At 44.1% G+C, this 14,994-nt stretch overlaps 1 protein-coding gene across 4 annotated transcripts in view; it reads right to left on the reverse strand.

The window, feature by feature from the left end:
- Positions 1–14,994, reverse strand: part of LOC110500696 (neurexin-2) — a 1,070,834-nt gene that overhangs the window by 861,787 nt on the left and 194,053 nt on the right. For all 4 annotated transcript variants that reach the window (XM_036958142.1, XM_036958143.1, XM_036958144.1 and 1 more), the window contains exon 3: positions 11,699–11,719. In XM_036958142.1, the coding sequence (XP_036814037.1) occupies positions 11,699–11,719 (21 nt within the window). The remainder of the gene's footprint in view (positions 1–11,698; positions 11,720–14,994) is intronic.

The following is a 14,994-nucleotide window of genomic DNA, read 5'->3' on the forward strand; positions in this document are numbered from 1 at the left end:
TCACATAACGCATTCAGGAAATCATGACAAAAAGACTTAGGGTCTTATACTGGACATTGATAAACACTACTCTTGAAATACATTTCCAGGGTGTTAATCACTTTGTTGATGACCTGAAATGTGTCACTAGCTTCCATTATAACAATGTGTGTGTCCCTGAGATAGATAGATGTAGCCTATATTGCACCCCAATGATATTGTATGCAGGAATCTCTAACCATGGCCTCTCTTCTCACTGTGGGCCCTGACCCAACAGGCAGCAACACACTCAACCGACGGCCATCTTAGCACAGGGTGGGCATCTGTCTGAATGGCAAGCTCTAGGCTAGTGGACTGAGAGCCAGCAGAAGTCATCCTAATCAACATGAAGTGGGACCATGTACAGTTTATGGGATGTTACAAACATGGCATTGGCAGTGTTGTCGAAAGCCTAAAGGAGTGTAGCTCCATCACTATAGAGTAGCATTCAAGGCCACACACATCACTATAGAGTAGCGTTCAAGGCCACACACATCACTATAGAGTAGCGTTCAAGGCCACACACATCACTATAGAGTAGCGTTCAAGGCCACACACATCACTATAGAGTAGCGTTCAAGGCCACACACATCACTATAGAGTAGCGTTCAAGGCCACACACATCACTATAGAGTAGCGTTCAAGGCCACACACATCACTATAGAGTAGCGTTCAAGGCCACACACATCACTATAGAGTAGCGTTCAAGGCCACACACATCACTATAGAGTAGCGTTCAAGGCCACACACATCACTATAGAGTAGCGTTCAAGGCCACACACATCACTATAGAGTAGCGTTCAAGGCCACACACATCACTATAGAGTAGCGTTCAAGGCCACACACATCACTATAGAGTAGCGTTCAAGGCCACACACATCACTATAGAGTAGCGTTCAAGGCCACACACATCACTATAGAGTAGCGTTCAAGGCCACACACATCACTATAGAGTAGCGTTCAAGGCCACGCACATCACTATAGAGTAGCGTTCAAGGCCACACACATCACTATAGAGTAGCGTTCAAGGCCACACACATCACTATAGAGTAGCGTTCAAGGCCACACACATCACTATAGTGTAGCGTTCAAGGCCACACACATCACTATAGAGTAGCGTTCAAGGCCACACACATCACTATAGAGTAGCGTTCAAGGCCACACACATCACTATAGAGTAGCGTTCAAGGCCACACACATCACTATAGAGTAGCGTTCAAGGCCACACACATCACTATAGAGTAGCGTTCAAGGCCACACACATCACTATAGAGTAGCGTTCAAGGCCACACACATCACTATAGAGTAGCGTTCAAGGCCACACACATCACTATAGAGTAGCGTTCAAGGCCACACACATCACTATAGAGTAGCGTTCAAGGCCACACACATCACTATAGAGTAGCGTTCAAGGCCACACACATCACTATAGTGTAGCGTTCAAGGCCACACACATCACTATAGAGTAGCGTTCAAGGCCACACACATCACTATAGTGTAGCGTTCAAGGCCACACACATCACTATAGAGTAGCGTTCAAGGCCACACACATCACTATAGAGTAGCGTTCAAGGCCACACACATCACTATAGAGTAGCGTTCAAGGCCACGCACATCACTATAGAGTAGCGTTCAAGGCCACACACATCACTATAGAGTAGCGTTCAAGGCCACACACATCACTATAGAGTAGCGTTCAAGGCCACACACATCACTATAGAGTAGCGTTCAAGGCCACACACATCACTATAGAGTAGCGTTCAAGGCCACACACATCACTATAGAGTAGCGTTCAAGGCCACACACATCACTATAGAGTAGCGTTCAAGGCCACACACATCACTATAGAGTAGCGTTCAAGGCCACACACATCACTATAGAGTAGCGTTCAAGGCCACACACATCACTATAGAGTAGCGTTCAAGGCCACACACATCACTATAGAGTAGCGTTCAAGGCCACACACATCACTATAGAGTAGCGTTCAAGGCCACACACATCACTATAGAGTAGCGTTCAAGGCCACACACATCACTATAGTGTAGCGTTCAAGGCCACACACATCACTATAGAGTAGCGTTCAAGGCCACACACATCACTATAGAGTAGCGTTCAAGGCCACACACATCACTATAGAGTAGCGTTCAAGGCCACACACATCACTATAGAGTAGCGTTCAAGGCCACACACATCACTATAGAGTAGCGTTCAAGGCCACACACATCACTATAGAGTAGCGTTCAAGGCCACACACATCACTATAGAGTAGCGTTCAAGGCCACACACATCACTATAGAGTAGCGTTCAAGGCCACACACATCACTATAGAGTAGCGTTCAAGGCCACACACATCACTATAGAGTAGCGTTCAAGGCCACACACATCACTATAGAGTAGCGTTCAAGGCTACACACATGCATTTCATTTGGAATTGCTGTTCACAATTTGAGCGCCCACTGCTCAGCTTTTTGACTGTGCTATCACAAAAGCAGAGCTATAGAGTGTGTGTGACTGTGTGTGAGAAGGGGGAATTTGTTGCCTGTGAGAATGGACATGGGTTGAGCTTGATCCTCCAGGACCTTAGCACTGTTTATCTCAAGTGTCCTGGTCTGGGGGAGAACGTGGGGGGAGAGGAGAAGCAGATCAATGCCTCCCTCCAAACGCCTCTGCAGCAGTACAGTACGTCATTCAGCTCTTATAACTCCCAGCTCTTTCCAAAGGCAATATGGAGGGAGGGATACTGTTTGTTAATGTGTTTGTTTTCTATCATCATATCGGCAATATGACAATGTGAGAAAACCAATAGCATTGTGGGGAACAAAGGGAATGTGCCATACAGGAGATGAAGAGGAAGTGTCTTGGTCTTGAAGGGTGTCTTTAGGGTTACAGTTGTTGTTAGTCAACAGTGTCTTTCAGAACCCCTCCTAAAACCACAACTGTTTTGTTTTGGTTGTAGTTCCCTCTTCTGTTTGAGCGACAACATTTATTGCTGGGGAGCGTGACAAGAAGAAAAGGAAGTTAGTGTCTTGGTAGCTGTAGATTAGGCAGAGTAGAAGAATGGTGGTGGTAATCATACTGGAACGTTGTGTTCGTGCCGTATACTTTTTTCATTGTTGTCTGAATTGACTGTTTTGAGACGTACAATGCAGTCAATACCGTGTTGTTCAATACCGTGTCATTCAATATCGTGTCGTTCAATACTACAATACCACATCGTACAATACTACAATACCGTGTCGTTCAATACCGTGACGTACAATACCGTGTCGTTCAATACCGTGTCGTTCAATACCGTGTCGTTCAATACCGTGTTGTTCAATACCGTGTCGTTCAATGCCGTGTCGTTCAATACCGTGTCGTACAATACTACAATACCGTGTCGTTCAATACCGTGTCGTACAATACCGTGTCGTTCAATACCGTGTCGTTCAATACCGTGTCGTACAATACCGTGTCGTACAATACCGTGTCGTACAATACTACAATACCGTGTCGTACAATACTACAATACCGTGTTGTTCAATACCGTGTCGTACAATACAATACCGTGTCGTACAATACCGTGTCGTACAATACCGTGTCGTTCAATATCGTGTCGTACAATACCGTGTCGTACAATACCGTGTCGCACAATACCGTGTCGTTCAATATCGTGTCGTTCAATACCGTGTCGTTCAATACGTGTCGTTCAATACCGTGTCGTTCAATACCGTGTCGTTCAATACCGTGTTGTTCAATACCGTGTCGTTCAATACCGTGTCGTTCAATACCATGTCGTTCAATACCATGTCGTTCAATACTACAATACCGTGTCGTTCAATACCATGTCGTACAATACTACAATACCGTGTCGTTCAATACCGTGTCGTACAATACTACAATACCGTGTCGTACAATACCGTGTCGTACAATACCGTGTCGTACAATACCGTGTCGTACAATACCGTGTCGTTCAATACCGTGTCGTACAATACCGTGTCGTACAATACCGTGTCGTACAATACTACAATACCGTGTCGTACAATACTACAATACCGTGTCGTACAATACTACAATACCGTGTCGTACAATACCGTGTCGTACAATACCGTGTTGTTCAATATCGTGTCGTACAATACCGTGTCTTACAATACCGTGTCGTACAATACCGTGTCGTACAATACCGTGTCGTTCAATACCGTGTCGTACAATACCGTGTCGTAAAATACCGTGTCGTACAATACTACAATACCGTGTCGTACAATACTACAATACCGTGTTGTTCAATACCGTGTCGTACAATACAATACCGTGTCGTACAATACCGTGTCGTACAATACCGTGTCGTTCAATATCGTGTCGTACAATACCGTGTCGTACAATACCGTGTCGCACAATACCGTGTTGTTCAATATCGTGTCGTTCAATACCGTGTCGTTCAATACCGTGTCGTTCAATACCGTGTCGTTCAATACCGTGTCGTTCAATACCGTGTTGTTCAATACCGTGTCGTTCAATACCGTGTCGTTCAATACCAGGTCGTTCAATACCATGTCGTTCAATACTACAATACCGTGTCGTTCAATACCATGTCGTACAATACTACAATACCGTGTCGTTCAATACCGTGTCGTACAATACTACAATACCGTGTCGTACAATACCGTGTCGTACAATACCGTGTCGTACAATACCGTGTCGTACAATACCGTGTCGTACAATACCGTGTCGTACAATACTACAATACCGTGTCGTACAATACTACAATACCGTGTTGTTCAATACCGTGTCGTACAATACTACAATACCGTGTCGTACAATACCGTGTCGTACAATACCGTGTTGTTCAATATTGTGTCTTACAATACCGTGTCGTACAATACCGTGTCGTACAATACCGTGTCGTACAATACCGTGTCGTTCAATACCGTGTCATTCAATACCGTGTCGTACAATACTACAATACCGTGTCGTACAATACCGTGTCGTACAATACTACAATACCGTGTCGTACAATACCGTGTCGTACAATACTACAATACCGTGTCGTACAATACCGTGTCGTACAATACTACAATACCGTGTCGTACAATACTACAATAATGTGTCGTACAATACTACAATACCGTGTCATTCAATACTGTGTCGTTCAATACCGTGTCGTTCAATACCGTGTCGTACAATACCGTGTCGTTCAATACCGTGTCGTTCAATACCGTGTCGTTCAATACCGTGTCGTTCAATACCGTGTCGTTCAATACCGTGTCGTTCAATACCGTGTCGTTCAATACCGTGTCGTACAATACCGTGTCGTACAATACTGTGTCGTTCAATACCGTGTCGTTCAATACCGTGTCGTGCAATACTACAATACCGTGTCGTACAATACTACAATACCGTGTCGTTCAATACCGTGTCGTACAATACCGTGTCGTTCAATACCGTGTCGTTCAATACTGTGTCGTTCAATACCATGTCGTTCAATACCGTGTCGTTCAATACTGTGTCGTACAATACTACAATACCGTGTCGTACAATACTACAATACCGTGTCGTTCAATACCGTGTCGTTCAATACCGTGTCGTACAATACCGTGTCGTACAATACCGTGTCGTACAATACCGTGTCGTTCAATACCGTGTCGTTCAATACCGTGTTGTTCAATACTACAATACCGTGTCGTACAGTACTACAATACCGTGTTGTACAATACCGTGTCGTTCAATACCGTGTCGTACAATACCGTGTTGTTCAATACTACAATACCGTGTTGTTATTACTACAATACCGTGTCGTACAATACCGTGTCGTACAATACCGTGTCGTACAATACCGTGTCGTTCAATACCGTGTCGTTCAATACCGTGTCGTTCAATACCGTGTCGTTCAATACCGTGTCGTTCAAAACCGTGTCGTTCAATACCGTGTTGTTCAATACCGTGTCGTTCAATACCGTGTCATAAAGACATGTCTTGTTCTCTGTACTCCTAGTCAATTCTGAGATATCAATTCATCTTTAGCTTTACATAACAAATAAATTATTGAATAGACAAAGCTCAGAAGTATCTTTGAAAACAAATGCATATAAATATATAAACTTAGACAAGACTCTCAAAAAATTCTAACAATAATATGCAAAAGTAGGTTAATGCCCTTCTGACATCAGTACCTTAATGTTCTATTGCTTCCTTGTTTACTCCACTGTACTGCAGACATATCTAGGATAGATTTTTTCTCTCTATTTTCTCTGCAATAAAAACAAAATCCATAATCTGGTTGGATGATCCAGACTAATCTCCCATAACTACAGTACAGTCATCACTCAACCTGCAATCCCATATCTCCACTCAACATCAAACTCCCAAAGCTTATAGATTAACTCCTGGCCTGGATGTCCCAGAAAATAAAAGACCATCAGCTAGAGCAGTGGGATTCGCTTGGTGCCTCCCTCAGCCCAAACAGATCACTGGGGAACTCGTACAAACCGTGTCGTAACTGTGGATTTACTGTGATTCGTCATGACTCGGACTGTCTCTCTGTCACTGTCTGTTTGGCTCGATCTGACCATGCATTCAGTATGATGCTCAAAACAAAACAATTGTTTGAAATATAAATCTGCTATATTATCTGTCAGTGGACTTTGTAATGTGAATCCTGTGCCTGAGTTTGAGTACATCTGCATTACAGTATGGTTTCTGTTACAGCAAGAGGTGTATTTCCTATGCCAAACTCAGGAAAAGGGCTTGGTTGGCCATCTCTGATGCAGCTAGAACAGTGGGGGTTGGTGGAGCAGTGAAAACGGGTCAGTGAAACCGCAGACCATCAAGCGTTGCCTCCACTGTCTGCCAGCGCAGTCAACCAACCGTGTTCCAGGAGCACCTCTGTCCCCCGGGCTTTCAAGGTCTCCCCGTTTCATCAATCTCCAGCAACCTTTACACGCACGGTCACTATCACTAATTAGACCAAAGATGGTGACGGATCAAGGCCCTAAAAATAGGACAAAAACCATGGAGCAAGGTGGCTTCTGGCTTCCAGGCATTCTCAAAGATGATGAATGAGACGATGAACCATTAGATAACTACCTAAAGTATCTGTGTCCTACTAATACACAACACACATCTCTGGGAGTACTTATTCACTTCTTAATTAAAACATCATGACTTGGGAGAACACAAATGCCCATTACTTGGGGTGAAAGTTCAGACTTTGTTTTTTCGTGTGTACCTTATTACTGCCATTTGTCAAAGAAAACATCGGTAGCTCTGAACAAATAGCCAACCCTGGAGCATTTTTTGGGGGGGGGATTGAAAGCCCTGCTGCTTGTGCAAATGCTTTGTAAACCCAGGGGTACCACAGCCACAAGCCTGCAGATTAGAATCATCTTTCTTTGAGCCAATAGCTTTGCAACTGGGACACACCTGGAACACCAGACAAGGGTCACATTTAAACTGCCCAAAAGCATCCAGAATAAAAAGTTAACAAAACTTCAGCAGCTACCCTTGGACCAATGCAAAGTGTCAAATCAAATCAAATGTATTTGTCACATACACATGGTTAGCAGATGTTAATGCGAGTGTAGCGAAATGCTTGTGCTTCTAGTTTCCGACAATGCAGTAATAACCAACGAGTAATCTAACCTAACAATTCCAAAACTAGTACCTTATGCACAAAAGTGTAAAGGGATAAAGAATATGTACATAAAGATATATGAATGAGTGATGGTACAGAACGGCATAGGCAAGATGCAGTAGATGGTATCGAGTACAGTCTATACATATGAGATGAGTAATGTAGGGTATGTAAACAAAGTGGCATAATTTAAAGTGGCTAGTGATACATGTATTACATAAAGATGCAGTAGATGATATATATGAATAATGTAGGGTATGTAAACATTATATTAAGTAGCATTGTTTAAAGTGGCTAGTGATATATTTTACATCAATTTCTATCAATTCCCATTATTAAAGTGGCTGGAGTTGAGTCAGTGTGTTGGCAGCAGCCACTCAATGTTAGTGGTGGCTGTTTAACAGTCTGATGGCCTTGAGATAGAAGCTGTTTTTCAGTCTCTCGGTCCCAGCTTTGATGCACCTGTACTGACCTCGCCTTCTGGATGATAGCGGGGTGAACAGGCAGTGGCTCGGGTGGTTGTTGTCCTTGATGATCTTTATGGCCTTCCTATGACATCGGGTGGTGTAGGTGTCCTGGAGGGCAGTTAGTTTGCCCCTGGTGATGCGTTGTGCAGACCTCACTACCCTCTGGAGAGCCTTACGGTTGTGGGCGGAGCAGTTGCCGTACCAGACCAGAACATATTAGCCTTGTTAAAATCCCCAACTACAATGAATGCATCCTCAGGATATGTGGTTTCTAGTTTGCAAAGAGTCAAATAAAGTTTGTTCAGGGCCATCGATGTGTCTGCTTGGGGGGGAATATATACGGCTGTGATTATAATCGTTGAGAATTCCCTTGGTAAATAATGTGGTTGACATTTGATTGTGAGGAATTCTAAATCAGGTGAACAGAAGAACTTGAGTTCCTGTATGTTGTTGTCACCACACCACGTCTCGTTAACCATAAGGCATACGCCCCCGCCCCTCTTCTTACCAGAAAGATGTCTGTTTCTGTCGGCGCGATGCGTGAAGAAACCAGCTGGCTGCAACAGCAGTGAGCCATGTTTCCGTGAAGCAAAGACCATTACAGTCTCTGATGTCCCTCTGGAATGCTACCCTTGCTCGGATTTCATCAACCTTGTTGTCAAGAGACTGGACATTGGCGAGAAGTATGCTAGGGAGTGGTGCGCGATGTACCCATCTCCAGAGCCTGACCAGAAGACCGCTTCGTTTCCCTCTTTTACGACGTCTTTGTCAGGCTGGGATCCATTCCGTTGTCCTGGGTGAAAGGCAGAACACAGGATCCGCTTCGGGAAAGTCATATTCTTGGTCGTACTGATGGTGAGTTGACGTTGCTCTTATATTCAGTAGTTCCTCCCGACTGTATGTAATGAAACCTAAGATGACCTGGGGTACCAATGTAAGAAATAACACGTAAAAAAATAAAAAACTGCATAGTTTCCTAGGAACGCGAAGCGAGGCGGCCATCTTTGTCGGCGCCAGAAGTAGTGTCTGTACGGTCCAAAATAAGTTTAAAATATAAGGGGCAAATGAAATAACAAGCCAGACCAGATTTAAATCCCGACGTCCTTCCATTCCTGGGTAGTCTCTCAGCTGGACCCCCTGTTGGCTGTGTCACTGACATGTGTCCCAGTTGGACTCGGCTATGCAGTCTAATGAATGTTAATGGTCACCCAGGACCCCCATGGCTCTCTTGCTGGGCCTCTACTCTCTTGTTCCCATTCTGGGAGGCAGTCGTGGCAGGTAGAGGTCTGCCGTCCACTCCTGTGGGCCCTCGGCTGTGGTAGTCCCTCTGGGGCTGGGGCATGAAACAGATCGCCACACATCATTGCAGCATGGGTCCTCGCTCTGCTCCTCCGAGTCAAGATCACATACACACACACAAAGCGAGGTAGCTGGCTGCCCCCTCCTAACTCCTCACACAGGCATGGGCCGCGCTACGGAGTGAGGAGCCGTCAGGGCACATCAGCCGGGAACGTGGAAACAAATGACCTCTGTCCCTTCGCTGTCCGCCCCCACCACCACCCTGACATTTTCCCATCAACAGCTTCAGCGCTTCCGACATGTGACCCCGGCGGCACGGGCGGTCGTGACTCGCCAAGCGCGTGAGCGCTCACACACACACTGAGGGAGGAGATAGCAGGACAGGTCTCTGATCTTCAGATTCAAACGCAGCGGGAGAATGTCAGCTTCAAACCGTTTCTGTTATACAACCCTGCTCTCTGCATATCAAACCCAGGTCACAATTCAAATTGGGTTCACGAAGTAAAGACAAACTGGAATATGCACTCAACTCTGATTAAAACATGATGAAACAAACTACTCCTTCTCTCTGATTCCAATATGATGAATCAAACTACTCCTTCTCTCTGATTCCAATTTGATAAAACAAACTACTCCTTCTCTCTGATTCCAATTTGATGAATCAAACTACTCCTTCTCTCTGATTCCAATATGATGAAACAAACTACTCCTACTCTCTGATTCCAATATGATGAAACAAACTACTCCTACTCTCTGATTCCAATTTGATGAAACAAACTACTCCTTCTCTCTGATTCCAATATGATGAAACAAACTACTCCTTCTCTCTGATTCCAATATGATGAAACAAACTACTCCTTCTCTCTGATTCTAATATGATGAAACAAACTACTCCTTCTCTCTGATTCCAATATGATGAAACAAACTACTCCTTCTCTCTGATTCCAATTTGATGAATCAAACTACTCCTTCTCTCTGATTCCAATTTGATGAAACAAACTACTCCTACTCTCTGATTCCAATATGATGAAACAAACTACTCCTTCTCTCTGATTCCAATATGATGAAACAAACTACTCCTTCTCTCTGATTCCAATATGATGAAACAAACTACTCCTTCTCTCTGATTCTAATATGATGAATCAAACTACTCCTTCTCTCTGATTCTAATATGATGAAACAAACTACTCCTCTCTGATTCCAATTTGATGAATAAAACTACTCCTACTCTCTGATTCCAATTTGATGAATAAAACTACTCCTTCTCTCTGATTCCAATATGATGAAACAAACTCGAACCGAGACACAGGGGTGGGTAGCACAACAACTGCAGAAAATCCTATTCATGTTTTGGGGGAAAACTTTGAGTGTCTTTCCGTAGCAATTTCCCCTGCGAGCTTGCTGCAGCCTGGGAGAGGGGTAATCCATCACCCAGTATTCCTGATAGGGGGAAACATGGCGGCCCCCCTCCCAGTCCAGCAAACCTCGCCCTCGCCGCATACAGCGCAGCGCAGCACGGGTCGGATCAGCCTGCCTATCAATTACAGAGTCAAACGTGTCTGGAACGGCGTGTCTGGGGAGTTATCGGTAAACTGCTTGCTACACCACCTCTGTCTGACTGATCCGGTTGATGTTCCTTCATTTCCCCCCCTGGTACTGCTGAGGAAATGACAGGCGGGTCCAGACAGACAGGGATCTAATGCTAATCTTCCCATATGTTAGGCTGAGCTGCGAGCTAGGCTAGCGACAAGCCTCAGGGGCTGATGTGGTCCCAAGGGCCCTGACTGGCAGCCCTGGCTCTTACCCGCTCTCCCACGCTGGAGGTGGGAGTAGAGGGAGTCGGAGGGGAACCAGAAACAGTATCACAGGGTTCACCTGTCCTACTAGAAACACTTCCATCTCAACGACTTATTAGCATTTGATAATAGTCACATATTTTACTCCTAGGTTGAATCATTAATCACTTTCGCAATTGCCAACCCTGTCACATATAGGAGTATAAAGTCCCAACTGAGAAACCATATGCAGAAATAGTTCAAATAAAATAATCAAACAAAGGAAGAAAAGAACGGAACTTTGAGAAGAGTAGGAAATGTTATTTAGAGAAACAAAAGCTGTGGTTCCATTTTAAAAACAGTGTCATTTATGCCCCCGGGAGTCACCATAATCGCTGTCCAATCACACTGACAATGCCCCTCCCAAGAGGGAGGGCACAACAGAATGTACAGCAACCAGGATCCAATATGGATGCCAACGTCATAGAAGAATCCATCTTAGGTCTGTAGGAGCTAAATAGTAGCCTTACCTTCAACAGCATACTCTTCTGCTTCAGAGGGGCCAACGAGGACAGGAAGGAGAGAGAGAGAGAAAACAAACAGATTAGACAGCATACTCTTCTGCTTCAAAGGGGCCAATGAGGACAAGAAGGAGAGAGAGAGAGAGAATGAACAGATTAGACAAACAGCATTTGGAACAATTACCATATCCAGACATAATTCCAATGTAGTAGATATCCAATTAATTACATATCCTGTCGTAGTTCCAATTTGTTAAGCAAAACACATGTTATCAGAGAAGAGGTCATTTACAAGAACAAAAAAAGCACAATTTGATTCATAAGATCTGTCCAGGCAAAATTAAATCATATTTTTCCCATGGCTTGATTTACAATGCTTGGAAAAACAACCGAAATGTGAGACTGCAAAATGTGAAGTCCTCTTCCAGCCGGGGGCTTACATCAATTCTAAGAAAATCAACTGCAAATGGAAGGAACTGGGGAAAAATGTGCATCAAATATAAGAGTAGGCCTGGGTCTCAACCACTTAACATCTCAACCACTCATCCAATCTCAACCACTTATCCATCTTAACCACTCATCCATCTTAACCACTCATCCATCTTAACCACTCATCCATCTTAACCACTCATCCATCTTAACCACTCATCCATCTTAACCACTCATCCATCTTAACCACTCATCCATCTTAACCACTCATCCATCTTAACCACTCATCCATCTTAACCACTCATCCATCTTAACCACTTATCCATCTTAATCACTCAACATCTTAATCACTTATCCATCTTAACCACTCAACATCTTAACCACTCAACATCTTAACCACTCAACATCTTAACCACTCAACATCTTAATCACTTATCCATCTTAACCACTCAACATCTTAACCACTCAACATCTTAACCACTCAACATCTTAATCACTTATCCATCTTAACCACTCAACATCTTAACCACTCAACATCTTAACCACTCAACATCTTAACCACTCAACATCTTAACCACTCTATTACAAAAGTGCTGAATCGAGTTAGAGCAACCTCCCTAATGACATCTCTCCAACTCCATGATCTAGAGAGAGAGAGAGTCCGAGGAATCCAGTTGTAAGAAAGATGCTTCTCTAGGATCATCATCACATAATCAAAGATCCACTACACATTCATGGAAAAAGCCTCCAGCCTCCTACTGTATCAGACCCTATGGAGAGTTGAACATTTTGATCTTTTACTTGGCCCGGGCCTTAGCGATAGTTTGTTATATCATAATCAACGTAGCTTTTGCTGGTACATTGCGTGCTTGTGCCTTTATTTTAGTATAATTGAATGTATTTTTTATGTATAGTGAAAGCCTGTGTATGGCAAGACGACCAGGAAGTGCTGTTTACCGTCACTTTTAGTATTAAGATTTCATGATTTCATGGCACGGCGGCCATTTGGGAACCTGCAACGTGCCATTGAAGCCCCAGCGCGGTTCCACAGAGAGCGTTCGGTGCGAGACGAGGTCAACCACTACACATCTACAAAGTGCAACTTCCTCAAAAAACTTCATTCACAGACTGCATTCGTCCAGTATACTAATCGTGAACAGATCCGAATCAATGTCCACTTATCCATCTTCACTAGACTCTAGCTGTACGGCACTGGCTTGATCGGTTCCTACGAACATAATAATGTACCTATGCAGTGTTTATCTGTTTTCATCTGTACAGAGCCGCTTCTCTCAAATGCATCCTTTGTTGTGTCATTCAATGACTTGCTGTACGATTCATTTCCCCGGAGAAATATCTACAAGGTCTTCTCATTGAAATAGTATTCTATGTTGTCATTATACAGAGAGAAAGGCTACAAAGAGCCTGGGTGGGTTGGCGTAAAAAGGCAATCGATGCCTGTGCCTGGGCCCCACTGACACAAGAGGATCCCTTAGAACTCCTCCACCGCTCCCCATTGATTCTCAGATTAGAACACCCACAGTGCTGCTCATGAGGCGGGCAGCTGCTGTAAAGCAGGAGGTCAAGAGAGCAAACATTTTACTCATTTAGCAGACACTCTTAACCAGAGCAATTTAGGGTTACGTGCCTTGCTCAAGGGCACATTGGCACCTTCTCCCCTAGTCAGCTCTGGGATTTGAACCGGCACCTGCTCAGTTACTGGCCCAATGCTCTTAACCACTAGGATACCTGCCGACAAACCCAGACGTGGCTAGCCAATGGAGAGAGATGCATGATTCCACACCAGAGATTAAGCCAGAGCTTGGTTGTCTAATGTAATGATTGTTATGATGTCTGGCCATGGTTCTACCCCCCCTCCCCCCCCCATCCCATCCCTCTGATTTGGATGGTTCTCAGCCTTGACTACCCTATCTTTTAGAGACACACTCGGCGAGAGCCTCTGAGTCTCTGTTCAAGGCAGGCAGAGCATGAAAGGGATGGCTCCCTTTTTCTCCAAACTCACGATTCATCGCTCAAGTAATTATGGGGCCTGTGTAAAAATGTTCCTCGGAGACGGTTAATGTGGATTGTATCCCGTTGTCCGAAAGTGGATGGAGCAGCAAACCTCAGTAGACTTTATTTTTCAAACAGTAGAGTTAACATTGCTTAGGGAATATGACACGGAATGAAAGTGAAGGATCTGACGATAAAACATAGTCAAGCGGAAGCTCTTATTTCAGGAAGCTGGGTTCCCCCATTGAGAATAGTGAGAGGTACATAGAAAGCCAAGCATTAACATCATTCCTAACATTTCTGCACCTAATACAAATGCATTGTGAGCAAGTCTGTGCCCTTTAGGGATCGGACACTCCACTGGGTTTGTATACAAACATTACATGACAATTTTCAGGTTAGATACTGTGAGATGATAGTGTGTTTTTGTGATGCTGTTCCCACTTCACCGGAGCTAGACTTTCCCTCTCCCCAGAGAGCCAATAGCATGCTGCCTCGAGAGGGGATCCCTTCCAGTAAACGATTAAGATCATTATTCATCTAAAATGCTGTGATTATGGTCTGTTTTATAGACACAGGATGACTGTGTCTCTCTGGGGCATTGGAACTAGACGAGAGAACATATTTTGGATTGAACAGGAAAGAAAGTATTTTTTTATTTAACTAGGCAAGTCAGTTAACAACAAATTCTCATTTACAATGACGGCCTACCCAGGCCAATTGTGCACCGCCATATGGGACTCCCAATCACAGCTGAATGTGATGCAGTCTGGATTCGAACCAAGACTCATGTCTATAATTCCAATGTAATTCCACCTTACCAAAGTAATTGATACCCAGAGGTACTTTTGTAATCACAGATA

Source organism: Oncorhynchus mykiss, chromosome 21 (assembly GCF_013265735.2).
Source record: "Oncorhynchus mykiss isolate Arlee chromosome 21, USDA_OmykA_1.1, whole genome shotgun sequence".
Lineage (NCBI taxonomy): Eukaryota > Metazoa > Chordata > Actinopteri > Salmoniformes > Salmonidae > Oncorhynchus > Oncorhynchus mykiss.